General features: G+C 58.3%; 2 protein-coding genes across 5 annotated transcripts in view; one reads left to right on the top strand and one right to left on the bottom strand.

The window, feature by feature from the left end:
* DDX11 (DEAD/H-box helicase 11) overlaps positions 1 to 7277 on the top strand; it is a 30717-nt gene extending 23440 nt beyond the window's left edge. The window contains exons 16-28 of one of the 3 annotated variants that reach the window (XM_061124685.1): positions 309 to 347; positions 511 to 622; positions 714 to 845; positions 1321 to 1433; positions 3706 to 3778; positions 4059 to 4162; positions 4639 to 4788; positions 5036 to 5104; positions 5184 to 5290; positions 5616 to 5700; positions 5938 to 6016; positions 6161 to 6315; positions 6395 to 7277. In XM_061124685.1, the coding sequence (XP_060980668.1) occupies positions 309 to 347; positions 511 to 622; positions 714 to 845; positions 1321 to 1433; positions 3706 to 3778; positions 4059 to 4162; positions 4639 to 4788; positions 5036 to 5104; positions 5184 to 5290; positions 5616 to 5700; positions 5938 to 6016; positions 6161 to 6315; positions 6395 to 6424 (1248 nt within the window). In that variant the 3' untranslated portion in view covers positions 6425 to 7277. The remainder of the gene's footprint in view (positions 1 to 308; positions 348 to 510; positions 623 to 713; positions 846 to 1320; positions 1434 to 3705; positions 3779 to 4058; positions 4163 to 4638; positions 4789 to 5035; positions 5105 to 5183; positions 5291 to 5615; positions 5701 to 5937; positions 6017 to 6160; positions 6316 to 6394) is intronic. The other 2 variants (XM_061124686.1, XM_061124687.1) reach the window with 2 other exon arrangements.
* A 19-nt stretch (positions 7278 to 7296) lies between these two features.
* On the bottom strand, positions 7297 to 22571 carry WASHC1 (WASH complex subunit 1). 2 transcript variants are annotated; one of them, XM_061124688.1, is made up of 11 exons: positions 22421 to 22571; positions 19386 to 19539; positions 10627 to 10738; positions 10276 to 10422; positions 10003 to 10139; positions 9650 to 9785; positions 9293 to 9494; positions 9036 to 9200; positions 8473 to 8631; positions 7821 to 7889; positions 7297 to 7710 (listed from the first exon to the last, which is right to left on the bottom strand). In XM_061124688.1, exons 2-11 carry the CDS (start codon positions 19532 to 19534, stop codon positions 7571 to 7573), a joined length of 1416 nt encoding a protein of 471 aa, XP_060980671.1. In that variant the 5' UTR covers positions 19535 to 19539; positions 22421 to 22571; the 3' UTR covers positions 7297 to 7570. The 2 variants fall into 2 exon arrangements, with proteins under 2 accessions (XP_060980671.1, XP_060980672.1); XM_061124689.1 differs by having other exon boundaries at positions 22375 to 22543.
* Positions 22572 to 23097: the final 526 nt, after the last annotated feature.

Raw genomic sequence — 23097 nt, 5'->3', positions numbered from 1 at the left:
GGATAACTTAACCCTTGCACACAGCTCGTGTCAGAGGAGAGGGATCGTCAGCTTGGGGTGAAGGGTCACTATGATGACAGCCGTGCTTTTCTCTGTGTGTGATAAGCTGGTGCTTCCAGGTCCCCCCTTTCTCCTCTCTGCAGTGATGGGGGCAGTGGCAGAGGAGAGGCCCCAGGCTAGAGGCTGATGTGGCCACGGGAGGCTTCAGGCACCGGGGGATGGTGGTGGGCCCGCTCCCGGGTGTATAAAAGGTCTTTCTCCAGCTGTAGCCATTTTCACGGCGCCTCTGGCCGGGTGTGTTTTTGCAGGTGCGGCGCTACTGTGAGAAGAGCAAGATCAGCAGAAAGGTACCCGACCCTCTGCTCAGCCCGAGGCTGCCCCGTGTGCCCCTTGCTCCTGCCTTGCGGAAGCGCCAGGGCACCTGCCCCCGTGTTCACTGGGGGCAGCTCGTGGGCGGGCAGGGAGGCCCGTCCGTCTCCCTTCACAGCTGCTGCTCTCATCCTATCCCAGCTCCTTGGCTTCACAGAGAGGTACGGGGCAGTCCTGGTGCCCTCCGTGGAGCAGCCCAAACTATCCGGTTTCCAGGACTTCCTGCAGAGCCTGCAGCCCGGGGCGACGGCGGGTGAGTGGGGACGGGGAGCCTGGGCTGCGGCCTTCCTCGCATACGTGGTCTCTGTCCGGAGTCGCTGACCCTCTTCCTCTGCTCTGTGCAGCCCCTGCCGCCCCTGCGGAGGCCGGAGAGGACCGGTCGCCGCGGCCTACTTCCGCACTGATGCACGTCGAAGGCTTCCTCGAGGCTCTCACCACCGCCAACCAGGACGGCCGGGTCATCCTGAGCCGCCAAGGTAACTGGGAGGAGCCGGTTCACCTCCAGTTGGTGTTCATACCTCACTGGGTTAGGACATGGAAATGGCTGCCTGTGACCCATGCCAGTGATCGAGGGGGGGGCGAGGAGGAGGACGCAGAGGTGCTGGGCTGCTGACTGGCCTCGGCGAGGTTACCTGAGAAGCCGCGCGGCCCGGTGTGAAGGTCAGGGGGGCTGCGTTGGAGTCGTGGCCCCGTCACCTGCAAGCTGCGTAACTGGGACCAGTTTCTTCCCAAAGCTCAGTCCCTCGTGTAGCAAGGGAGACGATTGTGCGTCTCCCTTGGGGTCGTCCTGGGGATGTAGTGGGTCTCATTTAAAGAGAAAGCAGCATCTCTGTGACTCCTGCGTGGACCCGACTGGACACTGTCTTTGTCTCAGACAGATGGAGGTTTTGGTTGGCTTGCACCTGCCCGCCCTTCTCCACGTGGCTGTCTTTTTTTTTTTTTTGTCTGCAGGCAGCCTCAGCCAGAGCAGCCTCAAATTCCTGCTCCTGAACCCAGCCGTGCACTTTGCCCAGGTGGTGAAGGAATGCCGAGCGGTGGTCATTGCGGGGGGCACCATGCAGCCGGTAAGGATGGGGCCCAGCCTCGCGCCTGGGTATTGGGAGGGGAAGGATCCCTGGCCCATAGGGCCGGGGCTGGAAGGGTAGGAGGGTGGGGTGGGGGTGCAGCTTGAGTTGGCCAAGCGGCGTCCACCAGGTGGCATTGCTATTCTGTCTCTGGGCCAGTGTCTGGGGTCAGGCAGACCCAGATATTTCTGCAGCCTCTTCTCCAGAGAAAGCCATCCTGCAGTTTCAGACCCAGAATACAGTGCCTTTCCCTTGTACCCACCCTAGATACAACCGTCTTTCTCTCTCTCTTATAGACTTAAGTTTTAATATACACATTTTAGGGGAGTCTAATAGGAAATCAAAAATAGATCATAATTCCACCAGGAAAAAACTGATTTTGGTGTACATCAATATTACAGAATTTGCGTATGTAATTGTTACAGATATACAGACACATTTTGAAAATAAAAATGGTGTCTCCACACGCTGCTATTGTCATTTGCTTTTTTCACTCAGCAGCAAAACGTCTTAAGCGTTTTTTCTTCTCAGCAAATTGGCATTTATCCTGCCCAACTCTGGCTGCCCTTCATTCTCTTATGTGACTGTGTTATTATATATGATTGCTCTTCAGTGGACAGACTTAGGACATAGTTTTCTGAAGTTGTGAATCCACAGTGATGTTTCTGTATCAAAACCAGTCGTTTTACTTGACTTTACACAGTGCCTCTTAAGCTGCAGTTTGGTTTCTTACAGCACATTAACATAATTCTTTGCTTTGTCCCACAATATACTTAGAACAGTTGTAAAATTACACCAACCCTCGAACAGTAAAGTGTGGATTGAAGTCGTTTATCTGCGTTTATTCTTTGCCCTTGAAGTGCCCCACCAAGGAGGTGTGGTCACTAGGCGTGGAAAGTCACTTGAGAGCCAGCTCTTCTCCGTGCGGTTGTGTTCTGAGTTTGATAGGTAGCCAGGCTTTCTTGGTTTCAGTTTGTGTCCAGTTTCACAGTTTGCCTTTTTCCTTTCTTATGTTCTAAGAGATGTCCACATCTGCGTGGTTCAGAAGTCAGAACTGTAACAACGCATGTTCAGTCTCCCTACTGTTCCTCTCCAAACTTCCGTTCCCTGTTCCCATAAGTAGTCCTTTAATTAGCTCCTGGTCTGTCTCTCCAGTGTTTCACTGTGTGTGTGGCTATCACTCCTCAGCCTTTTGACCAAGATGAATTTATATTACGGGGCCTTCCCTGGTGGCTCACTGGTAAAGAACCTGCCTGCCAATGCAGGAGATGCAAGAGACGCAGGTTCGATCCCTGGTTCGGGAAGACCCCCTGGGGGAGGGCATGGCAACCCACTCCAGTATTCTTACCTGAAGTATCCCAGGGACAGAGGAGCCTGGCGGGCTACAGTCCATGGGGTCATAAAGAGTTGGGCACAACTGAGCAGCTTAGCACACTGCAACAACTATATATATAAAATATATAAACAATATATATGTTTTATTTTTTGTAAAAATGAGCAAATATTTTCCTCTGTCCATCCTTACTTGCCTCAGAGGTAGCACATGCAGCCCTGACTTCCCCGCCCACCCCAGCACGCCCGCCTTCATGCACGGGCTGGTCTGCCTCCCTCCTGGGGCTGCATGTCCTCTGCTGGGTGGAGGCAGGGTCGCTCCTTCAGCCAGACTCTCTCTCGAAGTGCAGATTATTATAAACAACCTCATGGGAACTATCCCCGTGCATGTGTTTGGTTTGTGGAGCTGTGCTTCAGAGGAGATGCCCGGATGTGGGATTATGGGTTAAAAAGTAAAAATTGTCTGACTTGTTAAGTGCTATCAAATTCCCCTCACCAGGAGTTGTTCTGCTCTGTATCCCACCAGCAGCCTACAAGAATACCTGTTTCTCCAGAGAGTACTCAAATTCGGGGATTTTTGCCAGTTTGATAGGTGAAAAAACCTGGAGCTCTTTAAAAAATACAAATGTGTACATCTTCTCACTACAGATTCTTACTCAGTAGTTTGGGCTGGGCTTGACCATGTATATATATTTTTTCGAAATGGTGATTCTGTTGCACAGCCAGGGCTGAGACCCACTGTGCCAGGTTGCTGGATTTCCCCTGCTGTTCCCTCAGGTGGTTGGAATGAGGCTGCCAACACCGGGTATCATTAGTTTTGTCTTCTTTCAGCGAATCTGTTCCCAGGCTTTCCCTGGACCTCTCCCTCCTGTTCTCACACACTTGCCCCCTCCCGGCCCAGCCCTCTGGGAGGTGACGGTGTTGGCCTTCTGGTCTGCAGGTGTCCGACTTCCGGGAGCAGCTGCTGGCCGGTGCCGGGGTGGAAGCGGAGCGCGTGGTGGAGTTCTCCTGTGGTGAGGACCCAGGCCGGTGGCGGGGGCCCTTGTCACGGTCCAGCTGTGTGCTGTGATCAGCTAGGGGCTGAAGCCATGGCGGAGAGGGGGTAAGGGAGGAGCTTCTGGCTCTGAGTCCCTCCGTCTGCACGCAGAGGCCTGGGCGTCCCAAGTTGGTTCTCTGTGGGAGTCAGGTGGAGGGTGGGTGCTGTAAGTTGCTGGTCCGGGTCTGGGAGACAGGGCTGGGTAGGGGGCCGGGGGGACGTTCTCCATGGACTCAGCCTCACTGGGTCTTGCCCAGGTCACGTGATCCCTCCAGATCACATCCTGCCCCTTGTCATCTGCAGCGGGCCTTCCAACCAGACGCTGGACTTCACGTATCAGAAGAGGGGGCTGCCTCAGATGGTCAGTTCAGCCAGCCTGCCCGCCTGTGGCCTTCGTGGGGGTGGGAGATGGATTTAGGGCTGGGGCGCTCTGGCCAGTCGCGGGTGTTTAGGCTCTGGGTCTCCCATCTCAGCTGGCACAGGCTGAGCAGTGTCTGTGTGGACGTCCACCAGGGAGGGTCTGAGCCGCCCCACCCTCACCCAAGGTACGAGCAGGCTGCTCACGACCTTGCTTCTCTTGCCGTGTGGCCCTGTGGGTGCCACCTGGCCAGGCATGGGGGTGCTGGGCACAGCTCTAGGGGCCTGTCTGCGGTTTTCTGTGCCCGATTCGTCACAGAAGCATCAGCTGGGCCTGTGGTAGGGAGGGTGGATGACCCGCTCAGGTGGCGCCACCTGGCCGCACCCCACAGCCCTGATTGCCGCCACCTGTGGTCTTGGTCCGTGGCTTTGAGCCTTCCGGGAGGGGCTGCAGGATTGGCTTTCGTCTCCCCTCGCTAGATGGACGAGACGGGCCGCATTCTCTGTAACCTGTGCAACGTGGTGCCGGGAGGGGTGGTCTGCTTCTTCCCCTCCTACGAGTACCAACACCAGGTCTGCGCCCACTGGGAGAAGAGTGGCCTGCTGGCCCGCCTGACCGTCAGGAAAAAGGTGAGTCATCGGCACTCAGCTGGACGTCCCACTGAGAGGACGGTGGCACCCAGAGTTCCTCCCGGGGTTTCTCATATGTGGGGGCTTCCCCTACTGTCTCATCCCTACTTCCAGTCCTGATACCAGCCGGTGGGGGTCTCTTCAGGACCCCGGCTCTGTGGGCTTTTCCGGTCCCCATTCTGAAAAACTTTAGGGCCAAGAGTGACTCAACACCCTTTTCTGGGAGATGTTCTCTGTTCACCTTCAGATATTTCAGGAGCCCAAGAGAGCAAATAAGGTGGAGCAGGTGCTGCTGGAGTATTCCAGGTGCATCAAGGTGAGGCTGCGGGTCCCCAGAGCCCCTGGAGGGGGCACCCACACTCTGGCGCTGCAGCTCTGGGCTGGTGTTCCCGCAGCACTGCGGCCAGGGCCAGGCCCGGGGCATGGAGACGGGCGCCCTGCTGCTCTCCGTGGTCGGGGGAAAGATGAGTGAAGGCATCAACTTCTCTGACGACCTTGGGCGGTAAGCAGTGACTGCTCACCCCTCGGGCTCTGACTTTGCACCTGGGCTGATGGCTCAGGTTCACACCCTTGAGGGGCCTGGACTCACCAACTCTGGATTGGGCCCTCTGGGGCCAGCTGGAAAACCAGGCTGCCCTCACTGGATCAGGACTTGGTGCCTTGGTCTAGACTGGACGTCTGGGCTGATGAGATAACTTGCTCCAGGTGGCAGGGATGAGGGGAGGGAGAGGCTGAAGGAAGCTGGTGACGGTGGGTGAGGACGGGCCCCTTGTCCTGCGCCTTGGGAACCGCCCACGTGCCCCGGCTCATGTGTGACTCCGTCCTAGGTGTGTGGTCATGGTGGGCATGCCCTACCCCAACATCATGTCTCCAGAGCTGCAGGAGAAGATGGCTTACCTGGACCAGACGCTTGTGAGTACCCCCGTGCCTCCCACAGCTGCGGCTACCCCTCGACACGTGTGCCTGTTTGCCCCAGAGGGATGGACGGTGCCTCCATACTCCTGGGTGTTTTCGCACCGTCACCTGTTGTATCGGCTGCTGGTGCCCGCGAGGCCCACTGGTCTCGCCGCAGAGCCTCAGTCGCTGTCACAGAGAACCCCTCGCAGGAGGCAGGCATCAACCCTGATGGGTCCTCTCTGCCCTTTGCAGTCCAGAGCCCCAGGCCAGGCCCGCCCCGGGAAGGTGCTGGTGGAGAACCTGTGCATGAAGGCTGTCAACCAGTCCATAGGTAGGCCTGGGGCGGTGCTGCTGGCGGGAGGGGTGGCTGCGGGCTGAGGTGACAGGAAGGAGCAGTTTCACCTGCCGTCTCTCCAGCCTGAGCGCTGAGCTATGGGAGGGGCATAGTAGCAAGACCCGTCCCCATTCTGTCCAGGCAGGGCCATCAGGCACCAGAAGGACTTTGCCAGCATAGTGCTCCTGGACCAACGGTACGCCTCCCCGGCCATCCAGGCCAAGCTGCCGGCCTGGATCCGGGACCGTGTGGAGGTCAAAGCCACCTTTGGCCCTGCCTTTGCTGCTCTGCGGAAGGTCAGTCCTGCCCTTCTGGCTCCCTGAGACTGTCCCGCCCCTGCCCCAGTCTGGTGTCATGGTCTTTCCCTCTCTGCAGTTCCATCGAGAGAAAGCTGGCCTTTCCTGACTGGTGGTCGCACCAGGGTCACCAGGCCCTCCCTTCACCTGCCCACGGGCAACATCATCGTGAGCTTGGCCTGCAGGGATCCTGCCTGAGAAGGGCGTGCCGTGGGAGCCCCTCAGGACTCAGTGGGCTGCCAGGATGCAGGAAGAGGTGGACCAGCCAGCAGGAGACAATGAGGCTGACCCCAAAGAAACAGTGACCCCGCCATTCCTGGCCCGACCCCCGGGCAACTGGAACGGAGTCTTGTCTTCTGCTCGGCCCAGCCCCATGTCCAGCTCTCCGCTGATTCCTGGCTGGCCTGTGAGCGGCTGTGGAGGATGCAGCCACTCTGCCCTGGCCTGTTTCTCAGAATCCACATTCTCAGAGAAGGAGCAGGCTCTTCCAGCCTCTCCCTTTCTTACTGAAATAGCTGTTCCAGACCTTTCACCCTAGGAAACTCAGAATGTCATCCATCCCCACCCCCTGGTATCCACAGGGCTGTTCTGCCCCAGCTTCGGGTCCTCTCGGCCACCTTTTCTCTAAGTCTTTAAGAACTGCTCCCCAACCTCCCGGCCTCACTTCCTCCTGCACTGCTAGCCCTCACCTGCCCCTGGCCCTGCCAGCAGGATCATCCTCCTGGCCTGGCTCCAGGGCCTCCTGCTCAGCCACAGAGCTGACGCCAAGACACCGCCTCCCCTGACATCAGCGATTATGCCGAGGGCCATTAGGCTCTCAGCGCGGCTATTTTTAGAGACCCCGTGTCTATCACGGAGACACTTTCCCGTGTGGAAACAGCCCTCCCTCCCTGCACCCCCCCAACCTAAGCCCCAGCTCCAAGGGCCGTCTGCACAGCTAGGGTTCCTTAATTAAAAGCGCACTGTTGGTTTAGGCTAGCATCTGGCATCACTTCTTTATTGATTCATGTACTGTTTTACGCAGTCTAAGGAAGAGACGCACACGCTGGTGAAGGGGGGTGGAGCACAGGCAGAGGGCACCCTCACCACCACACCTCCCCCGCCCCCCTGCAATTTGGCCTCCGAAAGCAGCCTCCTTGCTCCTTGAAGATCCTGGCAAGAGAGCTGGAGAGTCCTCCATGACCCTGTCCCCCCAAGGAGCCTGTCTGGCTGTTCTGCATGGGGGCGTGGTGCTTGGGGGAGGATGAGCTGAGCCCTAGGACTCCCAGTCATCCTCATCCTCTTCGCCCGGGGGCTGTTGTGGGGGAGGCAGGGGCGGGATGGAGTCTGACATCCGGGCGAAGGCTCCCCCTGGCCCCTCACTGGCCCCGGACCCAGGTCCTTTCCCAGAGATACCTGGGAGGGCAGATGCCAGAGTGAGGAGCTGGTCTGGCCACCAGGCCAGCCAGGCCCTACAGACCTGAAAACCGCGAGGAAGGAGGCGGCACCAGGGTCCTGCTTCCTACCTTTGCGCCTCATGGCCAGCTTGTTGAAAAGGTCTGACATCAAGTCCCCGCCCTGGCTGGTGGCTCTCACTGCAGTGGGAAAGCATGGGGACAAGGTGAAGGGACCCGGGGTGGGCTCAGTCCAGCCCATGTGACACCCCAGGGCTCAATCATGGGGTCCTCTGCACTGTCAACACTCCGGCCCCTCCACAGCCACCAGGCCACCACAGCCCCTGGAGCACTGGTCAGTGTTACTAGGAAAGCAGGTGACCTCTGAGTAACCGAGTCACTGACATCCTGAGCCGGGCACAGGGAGCGGAGTCGCCTCCGTCCCGGCTGGACTGGGCAGAGAAGGAGCCTGCCCAGGGTCCCCGTGCGCTGCTCAGAAGCACAGCTGGGATGACTCAGGGCTGGGATCCCAGGGAGCACGGCTGCTTTGGTCCCAGACGTGGCATCTGTCAGCACTGGATGCACTACTGACGTAGCCCGGAGCCTCAAGGGGCCTCGAGAAGTGGGACGCAGCCAGGTCCCCGTCTCTAAAAATATCCCTAGCCCCCAACTGTTTCCTTGGACCATTGGCCGAGGCTAAGCAGGCTCCAGCTCCGGGCAGGAGGGCCTGCACAGCCCCTGGAGATGCGGGCAGAGCGCCCTCCCGCAGCGGGTCCGGCCTCACCTTGCTCCTGCTCTTTCTGCTTCTTTTTCTCCAGCTTGCGCTCCTTGACACTGCGGAGCTTGGCCTTGCCAATGCCCCCGGCCTGGCGGATGGACTCCAGCAGAGTGGCCCGGCCACTGGAGGGGTCAACCACTTCCTTGGGCGCTCCTTGGACTGGGGCTGGAGGGTGGAAGGTGCAAGGAAGAAAGGCTGCGGGGGCAGAGCTGGGCTGTGGGCCAGCACCGCCCAGGGTGGGTACCGAGGTAGCCTGGGAAACACATCACTGAAGGGCCACGTGGGGGCTCTAGCTATATTTTCCATGGTTACTAGTAGCCCCCTCTGTCACTGGTTCAAGGGGAATGGGGGATCCAGGCTCCCTCTACCCTGAAGGTTAGAATTTCAGGGCCCCAAAGATACGGTTTGAAACCACTACTTTATGAACTCAGGAGAATGTAATTTTGAAATCAGAACTATTCTGAAAATCTAGAATTGATGACCACTTAACTAAGCTACAGAAAACCCTTCAGGGATCCAGAAGTTGGAGGCACCCCTCCCCCGCCCACGTGCCCTGGGACTGCCCCTACCTGAAGGGGACGTGCCCCCACTGTCGTCCCTGCTGGCGGGCTGTCCTGGTGGGGCCATGGGTGGGGGCGGAGGTGGGGGGGCGCTGACCAGCACGGCCGGAGCTGGGGGAGGTGGCGGGGGTGGTGGGGGCGGTGGGCGTGCCGTCAGCACCCCATCCTCGAGGTCTGGGACAAAAGGCGAGGTGTCAGGTGCCTTAGGAGGCAAGAGGCCGAGCAGGGGAGCGCCCACCCCAGTCTGCCGCCAGCTCTCGGCCCACCTGGCTTGAAAGGCTGGGCCACCTCCGTGTGGAAGGCGGGCAGCTCGGGAATGGCGCCGGGCGCAGAGGGGGCGATGCCTGGGCCCAGGTCCGCGCTGTACATGAGGTCGTCGGCCACGCCGGGGAGGTCAGGCAGGTAGGACGGCACATCGATGTCTGGCACCTGGCCCAGGTCAGGCACGTAGAAGTAGTTCTCCGGGACCTGTGGGTCGGGAGGGTGAGGGGGGCCAGGGAACAGGCCTTGGAGTTTCCCAGGCCCCCAAGCACAGCTGGGCGTGTAGGGGGCTCATCAGACCCCTGGTCCAGACAACACTGGGGGGGCCACGCCCCCCGCCCCCAGGCACTGTCTCCATCCACCTGTTGCTCCAGCTGCTCCCTCCTGCTGATGGACAAAGGGGCATCGAACAGCTTCTCCTCTGTCTCGGCCCCCAGCATCATGTGGGTCTTTGTGACAGCACCAGCCAGGGGGTCCAGGAAGACATACTTCTTGTACCTGGAGAAGGTGGAGGTCAGGGCATGCAGCACCTGTGCTCGGCCCTCAGGCTGGACCACCCTTCCCACATCATTAGGGCCACGGCTCAAGTTAGGATTACAGCCTCCCAGGCCTTGCGAGGCAAAACCAACTGATCAGGAGCCTCCTGGCTCCCAGGCCATAGACTTCTGCTGCACCCGAGCCGGGAGCCCCCTGGCCCCCCACCCCTTCCACTCACAGGTTCTCAGTGGTGTTGAAGAGCAGCAGGGAGCTAACGGAACTGATGTTGCTGGGGAGCCCGCCCAGCCCCTCCTCAGCCTCGTCCTCAGGCTCCGGCTTGGTGTTCACACACACGGGAAAGAATTTCAGCTTCTCCTGGGGGTGTGGGGAGATGGGAATTGACTGAGGGAGGCGGGTTTTGGCTCCAGGCCAAAGCGATCCCCCGACTCCTCCAGCAGTCAGAATCCTCTGGGGCCTCAGTTCCCCCAGGGTGCAGGGCACTCCCGCAGACCTGCAGGGCCCGCTCATCCAGGGGGCGGTGCTTGCTCTGGATCCTGTGGCGGGGGCGCCTCTGCAGGCCGGGGTCCTGGGCCCCCGTGAAGATGGAGCCGTACTCCCGCAGACGCTCGGGGGCAGGGTACTTGGCGCTGGAGAACACCTGTGGACACACGGCGTCTGGTCACTCCTGCTGGGCCTGAGACGCTCCAGAGCCTGGGGCTGGGGTGGGGGGACTATGGGCAGGGAGAAACCTGACGGGTAGCTGGAGCAGGCACCCAGCAGCTTCGGAGGCATGGGGAGAGGAGAAAGAAGAGGACTTTTGGGACCACTGACCAGCCAGAGGACAGGGCCACACGCTTGCTACCTTGATGGCTTTCTTGCTGCCCTTGATCTTCTCGATCTTGGCCTGGGCCAAGGATACCCTCTCCCCGATGGCCTGCAGCTGACTCCGGCTGAGCTCTACTCGCTGGGAGATCCTGCCACCAAAAAAAAACAAAACAGAAACTAATCACCAGGGCTGGAGGCTCCTCCCCAGGCCCCTGCAGCCTCTGGTCCCGCTTGTTTCTAATGGCAAACAGGTGAACGGGGACTCGGGTAAGGGCTTGTGCCTGAATTTTTTGTTTTGGCCACACCCTACAACATGCGGGATCTTAGCCCCCGACCAGGGATTGAACCTGTGCCCCTGCAGTGCAAACACAGAGTCTTAACCCCTGGACGGCCAGGGAAGCCCTCGGGTAAGGGCTCTTAAAACCTGCTTGTCAGGGCCGATCCTGGAACTGCCCAGGTGACCTCAGTAAGGACCACCCAACCTGAAGGGTCTGGGAATGGACTGTGTTCCTTCCCTGGAGCTCTGGGCAGGGACGGGCAGTCACCCTGGCACCCAGCTGGCACCTGTACGTGCCACCTGAAAGGATGCAGGGCCCACCCACCAGGGCTTTCCTTCTCAGGCCCAGGTGAGCAGAGACAGAGTGTTCATGACTTACATGGAGGAAACCAGAGCTTAGAGAGGCTGAGCAACAGGCCAGACTGGTCCTGATTCCAGTCCCAGAGCTGACCACAAGGAACCGCCCGACTCAGGGCAGGCGGCTCTGGGTAAACCCTAGTCCCCGCTGAGGTTCTCACAGTTGTGGGTGGTCTGCCAAGGGGCTGCCCCACCCCTCCCCAGGATTAGCGGGCTCCAGCAACAGGGTACCCTGTTAGTTCCTGAATATGCCCACTGCTGCCTTGTCATATGGCCCAGCCGTCTCCCCACACGGCTGGTCCTTCATTTCACTGAGTCCCATGCCAAGGCCTGCCTGAGACGGAGTTTAAAACTCACGGTCACTTTCCAAACCCCAGCCGGCTCTATTGTTACACACTGCCACCTGTCACCATCACAGAGAAGTCATGTGGTCGACAAAGGTCTACAGAGTCAAAGCTATGGTTTTCCCAGGAGTCATGCAGGGATGTGAGAGCTGGACCATAAAGGCTGAGCGCTGAAGAAATAATGCTTTCGAACTGTGGTTGCTGGAGAAGACCTTTGAGAGTCCCTTGGACTAAGGAGATGAAACTAGTCAATCCTAAAAGAAGTCAACACTGAACTGACATGAAGACCCAACACATTGGCAAAGACCCTGTTGCTAGGAAAGACTGAGGGCAAGAGAAGGGGGTGACAGAAGATGAGATGATTGGATGGCATCAGTGACTCCATGGACGTGAATTTGCGCGAACTCAGGGAGATCATGAAGGACAGGGAAGCCTGGCATACTGCAGTTCATGAGGTCGCAAAGAGTTGGACATGACTTAGCAACTGAATAAGAACCACCTGTCACCACGTGTCTCCTGCCTGTGGGCTCCTGGGCTTGGGGCTCTGTTCTTTGCTGTGTTCCCAACACCTGGCACTGTGCCGGGCGCCTGAAGGGCTCCTCTGCGGTCACTGAATGGTATCACCTCACGCCCCAAGGTAAATGCACACACGCCTCACTCTCACTATTCAGCAGCACAGGGTTCTTCTCACTTCCCAGGAGCCCCAGCCCACCCCACCAGGGTGTCCTCTGCCCAAGAGCCCCCCTACCTCCAGGAACACCAGCCCCGACCATGGCCACAGCTGGTGGATGGCAGAAGGGCCTGCGGTCCCTGGTCAGAGACCACACAGTGAGGGACCTCAAGGATTTTTTTTACCAGCCCTGATCAGCCAGTTTCACAAGCCCAGGGTCTCCACCCCTGATGAAGTCTCCTTGATTACTCCTGTGGCCCCTCGTGTGTGGGGGCTTGAGGATGCAGGGGCTGGGCTCCAAGCAGGTACCCAAACCAGCTTAGTTTTCCTCGACAGGCTAGTCTGAGTGGGGCGGCAACGCAGGCCAGAACAAGAGGCCCAGCTTCCTTCTAGGAGATGTGGAACCAGCGACCTGTCTGCGCCCACTTCCTGGCAGGGAGAACGGGTTCCCTACTTGCACACAGGCCACTTCCTCTCATTCCCAGCTCAGTCCCATGCTGCCGGGAGATGAAGCAACCTCACAGTTAACATGACGCAGCGTGGAGGGTTGTGTGGGTGGATGTCGGAACTGGACACAGACAGAGCCTGCTCTCTGATTTCTCAAAGTTGCAGACATCAAGCTTAATAGTGAACCCTGGCAAATTTCCAGGATGGATTATTAATACAGGGTCCTAAGCATTCTGAAATGGAAGAGGTGGATCCCCGGGGCCAGCACTGTTCTAAATTCACAGCGTCTTCTTTTGTGACAGGGTTATTAGCCTGGCGTATGGAGGGAAAAATCTTACACGCAGTACAGCCTGAGTCAGCTGCTGATGGCTTCTTACAAAGTCCTCTGGAAGAGACGGAGCTGGGGGCTGGAGGAGAGCACACTTAGAAAGTATCAGAGGGAGCCAGAGAACAGCAGCACCCGGAAGGCACCGTGGGCTGATTTCAGTCGTGCACAAAGGTCTCCAGCAGGGCCCCGCACAGCTCACCCAGTGCTTGATTAGGAAGCTGGGGTATCCAATGGGAAGGCCCCCAAATGGTCTGCATGGCTGAATCAAGACCCACGTGAGCTGAGAGTCCAGGAAAGGTGAAACTGATAAAGAATGACTGTGAAGCTCAGCACTCAGGTTTAAAAAGCCAAGTGCACAAACACGGGGGACAGAGGTTGAGCAGGAGTTCAGGTGAAGGAGGACGTGACGGCTTTGGTCACCTAGGTGCTAATGGCAGCCTGGATGAAGGAAGTGAGTCCGTGGAGCACACAGCACCATGTTCCTCTCCCACCTTCTTTCAACAAATGGGACGTCCACTCTCTTGGAGGCATGGCAGAGGAAGCAGAGCCCTGGATTCATGAGCTCATCTCCTGGACACCCCACTCACCCACAGCCGTATCCCCTTCAAACCAGGTCCACACGTTAAGAGGACCCTGAATACCCTTCCGGGCTACAGGCTCTGCCTGAGTCACAGTTGCATCGCTAGCACCTGGGACAGCGCCTGACACATAACGCAACACAGTGGCTGGGTAAGTGAGGAGGTAACGAACGTCCAGAGGAGGGTGAGGAGCAAGGTGAGGAGTGAGAAGCTCACGTCATACAAGGTAAGTGAAGGACATTCGGTCTAAAGATGAGAGGACTTGGAGAATGTAACTCCCTTCCATTACCAGAAGACCTCAAGTGTTGTCAGGTGGGAAAGCAATCGTCACTGCAGAGAGTGGGGTGCATCAGAGTCCGTGGCGGGGGGGGGCGGGCAGTGTGTGTGACATGGATGCCGACCTCAGTGCTGCAGAGGAGAACGTCCTTGTAAACCACTGCCTGGCCGGGGAAGCCATCAGACTCCAGCCGGATGCCCGCTGTCAGGGTGCTCCGGGGTGGATTCCTGTGAGGGACAGGACGGAAAACGAAATTCCCAGGGTTCTATTCTTATCTAAGTAATGTCCTGCTTGTTGACAAAGGCCCTAGGCAGCCCGATCTCAGACCAAGGGTGAGAGAAGAGGTTTCAGCTGGCGGGTCACCTCTCCTGACTGGCAGGGACAGGCTGGAAGGCAGTGTTGTGAAGGCCTGCGGGGCCACGTGGGGCGGGGACCAAGAGCCAGGACTGATCAGCAACATCCACTGTGAACAGGACGGTGCCAAGAGGGCGGCTTGTTTGTTCTTCATCTAGACCCCATGGCTCAGCTTCCAGGCTCATCTCTGCAGCTGCGTCCCCACAGTGTCACCAGGACCCCAGCAGGGAGGGGCAGGCTCAGCGGGTCTGCTCAGAGCCTGGGGCAGAGAGGAATCAGCAACACACTCCTGCTCCCAAGGAGGCAGACAACTGCCATGTCCCCAAGCCCGGGGGATAGCAGCAGTGTGGCCGTGGGCAGGTCACTTAACCTGGTCCACGTCCCACCTTCTTTAGCTGAGAAGCAAGGCTGGTAACTTCCACATCGCAGAACTACTGTAAAGGTCAAAGTCTGTGATGTGTGTCTCATGACCCAGAGAAGCCAACAAGTCCCCAGAACACGGTCAACACCTGCCTGGACCACCCACAGACTGGGTGGGGTGACGGGCCCCAGGCAGTGCTGAGTAGACTGGAGAAGAACATTCCAGACTCCAGACAAGGACACAAGACACACTGCAAGGAAGCACTGTGGAGGGCAGAGGGCTCCCCTGCTGGGGCCTGGGGCGTGAGGCGGTCAAGGTCAACGAGGCCCCCAGGGGGCCAGGACAGCACCTGGGTTGCCTGTCCCGTCACCTCCGAAGCTGAAGCTGATCCCCACGACCCTCTGTGAAGATCACCTATGAAGCCAGGCAGGCCCAGGGCCCCCTTGGGTCTGCTGCTGCTCCCAGCCTCACACCAGTCAGCTGCCGGTGGGGGGCAGGGGAAGACCCCCAGCCCTAATTGCTGCTCCCCTCCCCTCCCCTCCCTGGTGCCCCCCCACCCCCATCAGCCCTCTGAGCAGCTCTTGCTTTCCCCTGAATCTTCTCCACTCGCTGGGGTAATTAAGAACGATCTGCTAATTATGCAGGCGGCTGATTGAGGCCTCCTAACCCTGGGAGGCACCAGGTGCCAATCAGCAGGGAGGAGGGGAGCATGGAGGATGGGGAGAGGAAGGAGGAAGTGAGGAGGAAGGGAGGGGAGGGGAGCTGGAGCGGGGAGGAAGAAAAGACAAGGGAAAGCTCTGCAGAGGGCAAGTGGTCAGGCTGGGGCCGCTGGGAAGGGCCGTCTCTAAACCCACCGTTCACGCAGTCCACTCCACTCCTCCTGCAGCCCCTCTGCACGTCATCTAAGTCATGTGGAGCAGGTGACGTCTCTGGGTAGCTATTTTGGGCCTGGCATCTCCCAGGTGACGAGGGGCAGGTGAGGGTGGGAGGTCTGCTAGGCAGGAGGACAGGCCGGGGAGGGGCTGTGAGGAGCAGTCCAGGCGCCAGCGAGGTCCTTGTCATTCTCTCTAGCTCTGCAGACTCGGCTGCGGCAGAGTGGGAGAAGGACCCAGCTCAGAATGCTAATATCCCATGAGTTCACCTGCCTGCAGAGCTGGGCACAGGCTCCAGGGCAGCTGAGGGCTGGGCCTGGGCTGGAGGGGAGGGGAGGGGAGGGGAGGAGGGGGGAGGAGGGGAGGGGAGGAGGGGAGGAGGGGAGGGGAGGAGGGGAGGGGAGGAGGGGAGGAGGGGAGGGGAGGAGGGGAGGGGAGGAGGGGAGGGGAGGAGGGGAGGGGAGAGGGGATGGGAGGGGGCTCTTCTCTGCAAGAGGAGTACATTCAAGGGGAGCGATTCCAAGCTGGGGTCACATCCCTACTGCAAAAGCCCATAAGGACAGAAGAGCTTCAGGCCCGTAAGCTGCTGGGGGATAGGGGGGAGGGCTCAGCACCCCCACTCCCTGTCATCCCTGACCCCTCCCTCCCCTCTGACCTTGTTCCCAATCTGTCACCATGTCCTGTCACCGTTCCCTTTGAAGCGTCTCTTATCCGCCGCCCTGCACCGCAGCCCCCCTCCTTGGCCCCTGTGCGGCTGCCTGATGACCCCTCCCCAGCTCTCTGTCCCATCACTTCCTGCTCAGAACGCATCAAGGCTCCCAAAACCCTGGGCTCAAGCTCAAGGCCCCGTCCAGCTGGGAGAAGCCCTCACGGCCCTGACATGGCCCTGCTCTCCCTTCACCCACTCCTCCCACCGGGGACTGTCCCAGCGCTGTGGGGACAGTGGCCTCTGGGGTGGGGTGCTCAGGCCCCTGCACCCTCCAGTCAGGCCTCAAGCCCCTGGCGCCCCTTTCCAGGTGCCAGCAGAGGGCCTCGGGCCGCAGTCCCCACCCTTCAGCAGAACCTGCCCCGTGTGGCCCTCCTTCAGGGGGCCTTCCCTGACCCGGGAGCAGGCAGTCGTGTTCCTCTCACCATCTGCTCCCTCATTTCATCACAGCCAGTCTCCACTGGGGATGCTGCTTCCACAGGCCTGGTCCCCACATTTCGGGTTAAACCCTAGGGCTGGGGGTTAGGCATGTGACTGCCGTGTCATCCCCACCCTGCCCCAGCCTTGGCTCTGGGACCGCCATGAGGCTGGGGCTTCTGGGGAGGCGCTCTCTCCTGCTGGACCTGAGCTGTAGGCTCACTGGTCACCTTGCCAGAGTGAGGCCTGTCTGGGAGTGGGGCCAACCCAGAGGCAGCAAGCAGGGACGGATGAAAGCAAACCAGTTCCTCACATCACCCTGCCGCTCCACAGCCTGCTCTGCCGACTGGTTACTTTTGCTTCAGTTGGTTTGGGGAATCTAACTGATAAATGTGCTGCCAAGTCTTGCTTCTCTCTCCTCTGGATCCCCAGGCGCCCACACAGTGCACGCTATGTGGCTCTGACTCAGCTCAGACGGTGGCTCTCCCCTCTGAGATGATGCTGCCCCTGAGCACAGGGACCATGTGGCTGAGCATCATCGGCATCCCTCGGTCCCGAATGCTGGGTGTCTGCTGGAGAGGGGCGGGGCACCCGGAAGCTGGCTGTTTAAGGGAGCATCCTGTCAGCCCTGGGCCTCAACGAGCCCACCACCCCTCCCTGTGAGATGGCCTTCCTGCCCTCTGCTCCCATCCAGGAACAGAGGAACCTGGAAGTGTCTACAGGAAGGAAAAGGAAAGCATGCTCAGAATCCAATGCTCCCCTTACAGACAGGCAGGCCTGTGGTCATGGTCCTGGTGAGGAAACACAAATATCTGATGGACTGTTTCATCACGAGGCGTGGGGTGACCGGAATCTGGCACTAGTGGCTTTTAAAGGTCTGTGTCCTCTTGCTTAGGTGACCCCTGGATATATTTAGCACCTAACACTTTCTATAACTAGGGACAGCAGGTAATGGAGGGCTAGCATAGGTGGCAAATGAGCAGAGATGACGTCCCTAGATAACAAGAGGGAACATTTACTGGATGCTTACTATACACCAGGCACTTCAGTTCCATTCTAAGTTTCAATTCATTTCATCTTAACAACGATCCTCTGAGGAAGGCACCATTATCACTGCCATTTTATGGATGGGAACACCGAGGCTTTATAGGGAGGTTAAGAGCAAGTAAATGGGGAAGCCAGATTGGAGCCGGAAGTCCGCTCCAGAGTCAACCCCCTTAACTACGTCATGGCCCCACCCTCGGTTACACTCACATCCTAGAGAGGCCTGGGGCAGCCAGGTGCATTAGAGGGCAGCTCAGAGGCAGAAGAGTCAAGTGGATCTAACGTTGGGACTGTCCATCTGGAGACAATGGCCCCATTTTCTGCCCCCACTGGGGAAGGCTTCTGGGAAGAGGTGGGGTTCCAACTGGTGGAGGAAGAGACTGCACGTTGCAGCGGTGGGGGTTCCTGGTCTGGGATACGAGCAGGGGACAGTGGGGGAGACTTGGCCAGGAGAGGGACCTGAGTCAGGCAGTCAAATACTCCAGCCAGGGACGCATGGTGGGGGCATCCAAGGAGGAGAAGCGCCAGCCCATCTTAGCTTGCTCATGACCAGAGAAATAGGACCTTATACAGGACAAAACCAGGGAACCTTTGCAGAAAACAGCAACCACCACTCACACACGTTCAATCAACATTGAATGAAAAATCATAAGAGCCTGAGAGCTGAGCTGGATCAGCACTGGGGTACAAACAGCCACTACTCCCCACCCGGAATCGCTAAGGATCCAAGGCCACCTTGCCAGCCTCACGAAGCCCCTTGCTCCAGCCACAATGGCTTCCACTCAGGCCCTCTCCACTTTAGCTCATGCCCTTCCTCCTTTCTTGAAGGTTTCTCTCCCAACCTACCCACTCACGATACCTCCCCTTCCACCAGTCCGGCTTTTCCTCACATATGTCTTCCCTGACCCTGCAGACCAAGTCAGGCCTCTTATCACAGAGACAGGGTAATTCCAGAGCCTGGAGCCCCTACACCTGGGTGTGACGCCTAGTTCCACTGCTCAGGCAAGTCTCCTGACCCTTCTGCCAGAGTTTCCTCATTGACAAAGTGGAAATAACAGAACCTCAAACAAAAAGTTGTTGAGGGACTTCTCTGGTGGTCCAGGGGCTAAGACTTTGCGCTCCCAGTGCAGAGGGTCTGAGTTCGATCCCTGGTCAGAGAACTAGATCCCACATGCTTCAACTAAGACCCAGCGCAGCCAAATAAATACATATTTAAAAAAAAAAAAAAAACTGTTGAGAGTATTGAATGAGTGAACACACTCAGGTCAAGGGGGGCACATGGTTAATGTGATACAAATATTAGGTGTTACAAAATAGTAGAGATTGGTTTTCTCACAACTGTAACTAACACACAACTGATCACTTAGAGTCTGTCTCTGCTGCTGGAGTGGACCCTCCAGCTAGGCAAGGATGCTGTCTTATTAAAGGGCCCAGAGCCTTGCACACAAGAAATGTTGGATAACCAACCATGGACTGACTGGGGGAACAGGCGAAGGAACAGGGCCCCCCAGCAAGGGAAGAGCAGTTGGGAGAGTCATACCACCGCCAGGGCCCGTGGATGCATGGGGAACCCCAGGGCTAAGCAAGACGGTTAAGAGTGAGCACTTACAAGAAAAAGTTCTAAGCGGGGCACCCAGCTTGGCCCCCTGGGCACAGGGAAGCCAGCTGGGTCCCCCTCAGGACCGAGAGTCACCACAGAGGTGCTCCGAGAGGGTGCCTTTGGGACTGGAGAGACGACTGCCTGGGCCAGGGAGCAGCACCCACCTGCTGAAGATATCTCCGGAGACCTTCTGTAGGTACTGCAGGGCATCCGCCACCTGCTGGATGGCCTCCTCTCGCCGCAGGTCTGGCTGAATGAGGGGCACTGCGTAGGTCTGACCGGCCAACGAATGCTGGGTCCCCGTGGGGGTCATGGTGCCTAGAGGAGGGAAGGGAGCATCAGGATCCCCCCATACTTGCCCACACCCACCCAGCACAGGGCCAGGTGCGGGGAAAAGAGCATGCACGCAGCCCCCCATCCCAATGGTCTGCACGGCTTCAGCCTGGGTGGCAGTCGGGGGCTCCCAGGAGCTGCTGTTCTGGCAATGCTGGTTGAGTGAACAAGGGAGACTGTAAGGACCAGAGACTGACACAAAGCCTTCAGAGGGCAATGACTGGCTGCCACAAGGTGGGTGCGTGGTACCCGGCTAGGTGCCCCTGCCCTACCTCATCTCACCTCAACCTCCCAAGTCTGGATGAACAACAAAGAAACCGTGGCTGGGGAGTGAAAAAGAGGGACGGATTGCGGGGGAGTGGGGAATTGCCTGTGTCTACTGCCGGGTACTAGCAAATGGTACCGGTTCTGCAAAAGCACAGAAAATATGAACTCTGGGTTCTTCCCCTTCTGGTCCCTGGGACCTGCTCCCAGGAAAGGACAGGCAATGGTGGGAGGCAGTAATGTCTGGGCTCTGCTCTCCCAGACTTGAGCTGGGCATGGGGTGGCGGTAGGCAGGAGGAAGGAGGGACACATGGGGGGTGGACAGGAAGGAAAAACCCTCCTTCGAACTGCAAGAGGAGGGCAGAGTCAGTCTATTTATACTGGCTTTAATTAACTCCGCTCCCTGGTGCCACCAAAGCAGCAATCACACTGCAGACGGCACTGATGTGATTGGCAAGAGAGGCATGGGGCAGAATATTAAGGCACCAAGCCCCTATAAATAGGCCTAATCATGGCCCCTCAGTAGAAGACCGTGAAGAAGACATTAATCAGGCCTGGCACTGTGCCCCAGACCTGCTCCCCTAGGTGGCAACAGAAGTGTGGGTGGGGCTGGGTAAGTAAGGCCAGGGTAGGTTTAGGAGGCTTTGTTTGAGCTTCAAGTGCTATGTGACCTGGGGTAAGTTACTTGCCTTCTCTGAATCTGATTCTTTCCACTTCTCATCCTACAGACTGAGAATGGCATTGCCCTCTGGGAAGTGGTTATCCTCAGTGCTTCACACCAATATCCTCACCAAGCTGGAGCTTACTCCTCGCCCTCTGCTGGCTTACCCCACTCTTCCTTCCACCCAGCTTGCTCTCTCCTACCCTTCCCAGGTCAGCACTCTTCCTGGTCTGAGATGACCACACTGCTCTCCAAGCTTTTCTCCAGCGATCAACGTCTCAGCTTCCTACACCTGAGCCTGCCTAGCACCCTCATCAGGATTAACTCATCCCCAGGATTAACTTATACCCTCATCGGAGTAACTCCTCACCTCCCCACCTCTCCTCCCACCATCAAGTGACCAAAGTGGAGCCAACTGATCCCAAACCATCCCCAGCCCTGCTCCTCTTTGCATTTACACTGACGCAGCTCTGCTGGGCATCCTAGCTTAGTTCAGTACCTCAGTTTTCCTACCTGTAAAACAGAGAGGGAGGAAAAGGCAGAAAGAAGTTACTTTCTGTGCTCATCTTGAGATGCACTGCTCATGGTCAGTCACCCACCCAACGTGTGTCTGTCCACGCACCACGGGGTGGAACAGGCACAAAGCCCCCAGGCAAGGAAACAGCAGGTCTGTCCAAGAACTGAGAGCCTGAGTACAGGTGTCCAGAGCTTTTACTCATTCTGTCTGCTAACAAGGGCTGATCAACTATCAGGTACCAGCCATGACCACAACGAAGAAGAATAAGATGCTATGCAAGCTGTGAAGACAGCCTGGAAAACAATTAAACAGCAGGTGTTAATGCTCAAATCAAGCTGTGAACCCAGTGCTAGGGGACACTGAGGAAGGAGCAAGTGACAAACCCCTGCTGGGGTCAGGGAGTCTGGAAAAGCTCTTGGCAGAAGCTGTGCCTCCCTACCAGGCCTGGGAGAGAGGGCAGGGAGAGCACCGCAGAGAGAAGGGACAGCTGAACAAAGATGTGTAGGGAAGGGCAAGTGGTTTGGGCAGTGAAGATAAAACCATCCTTGGAGGAGGAGCAGAAAAAGACAGTGGCCAGACTGTGAAAAACACCGATGGCAAGGAGTACGACTTGAGCCTGAAGGCCAGGAATGAGATCCTCAGACCTGCCATCTGGTATAGGGGCAACACCTGAGCACCTGAAATAAACGGAGCTCCTCTGAATGCAGATGGAGTCTAAGTGTAAAATACACACAGAATTTCACACTTCCTACCAAAGCGAAGAAAATATCTCATTAAAAATTTAAATACTGACGACATCGTTGAAAAGACCATACTTTAAATACAGTGGGCTAAGTAAAGCGTATTACTAAGTTAATTTCGCTCTTCCCTTTTAAAGTCACACATGTAACTGGTAGCTAGCACAGTAATTTTTTCCTGGACGGTGGGACGCTACCTCAGACTCTACGGCTTAAGAGAATCCTGGTAAACACTGTGGATTCCCGTAAGGGAGTGAACATACAGCAAACCGACTCTCACAAGTTCCGCTTATACAATAAATTGGCAAGCGTCGGGATACCGACACCCACACCAGGGGCGGGCAGGAACCCAGGCAGGGTTATAGTGGTGTGGGGTCAACCAGGGGCCGGGAGGAATGGCCACAAAGGGAGGGTTCCGAGAGCCGGGCTGGTGCTGGGCAGGCCCGCGGGGCGGGAGCCGGCCAGGGTTCCCCGGGGCCCCGGGTCGGGGTTGGGGTGGCGGGCGAGGACGCCTCCAGAGGCCCAGTCCGGACGCACGGCCGGTCGGCGTCAGAGGCGGAAGTCACCCGGCCCGGGCCTCCCGGCCGGCGTCCCCCGAAGCCGCTCCCACCTTCACCCGTCCCCTCGGAGACCTCCCCTACCTCCCGCTCTCCAGTCCCGTCTTCCCAGCCAGGCCCGCGCCCTCACCTGCGTTCCGCCCGCCGCTTCCGCGACGCGCCGGGGCCCGTCGCAGCCCGCTCCGCCTCCCTGGTGATTCCGGCCCGGAGCTCCGGCCCCGCCTCCGGCCGTCAGTTCCGCCGGCTCCGCGCGGCGGCTCTGGGCCACCGGCAGCCGCCCGTCCCCTCAGCACCGCCTCGCCCCGCGGCCAGACGCGGCCCCCACGCAGCCCCACCCCCGTGCCCTCTGCCCCCTCTCCCGGCGCAGCCGCTCCCTTCTCCGCGCGGCCCCGCCCTCCGCGCCCGCTCCACCCACTTCTCCTCTGTGATGCACTTACTTGTGCCCCTCTCTACCCGGGTTTTCTGGGCTTGGCCTCTGCGGGCCGAGCTCCCCAGAGTCCGCCCAGTGCCCGCCCTCCCTTAGTAAATGCCAGACACAGAAGGACAAACGCGCTGTGCGAGGTGCCCCGTAGCCGCCAGATCCAAACAGAACCAGAGCGGTGGTTGCGGTGGAAGCGTTATGGTTTAATGGGTTCAGAGCTCCTGACAACCTCTCCTGGACCACACTTTAGTCAGGCTCCCCTGAATCCTCTTCCCAACTAGGCCTCCACTTGCGTAGCCCAGTTTCAGCCAGAATCCTGTCACTCGATTTAGCCGGAAACCTCCGCCCTCTTATCTGGCCAAACTCCTTCCTCCCTTACCTGCCAC

The sequence above is a fragment of the Dama dama genome, chromosome 22, assembly GCF_033118175.1.
Source record: "Dama dama isolate Ldn47 chromosome 22, ASM3311817v1, whole genome shotgun sequence".
NCBI classification, from domain to species: Eukaryota; Metazoa; Chordata; class Mammalia; order Artiodactyla; family Cervidae; genus Dama; species Dama dama.
The sequence above is the reverse complement of the archived record's forward strand: the minus strand, read 5'-3'. Positions and strand labels throughout refer to the sequence as shown.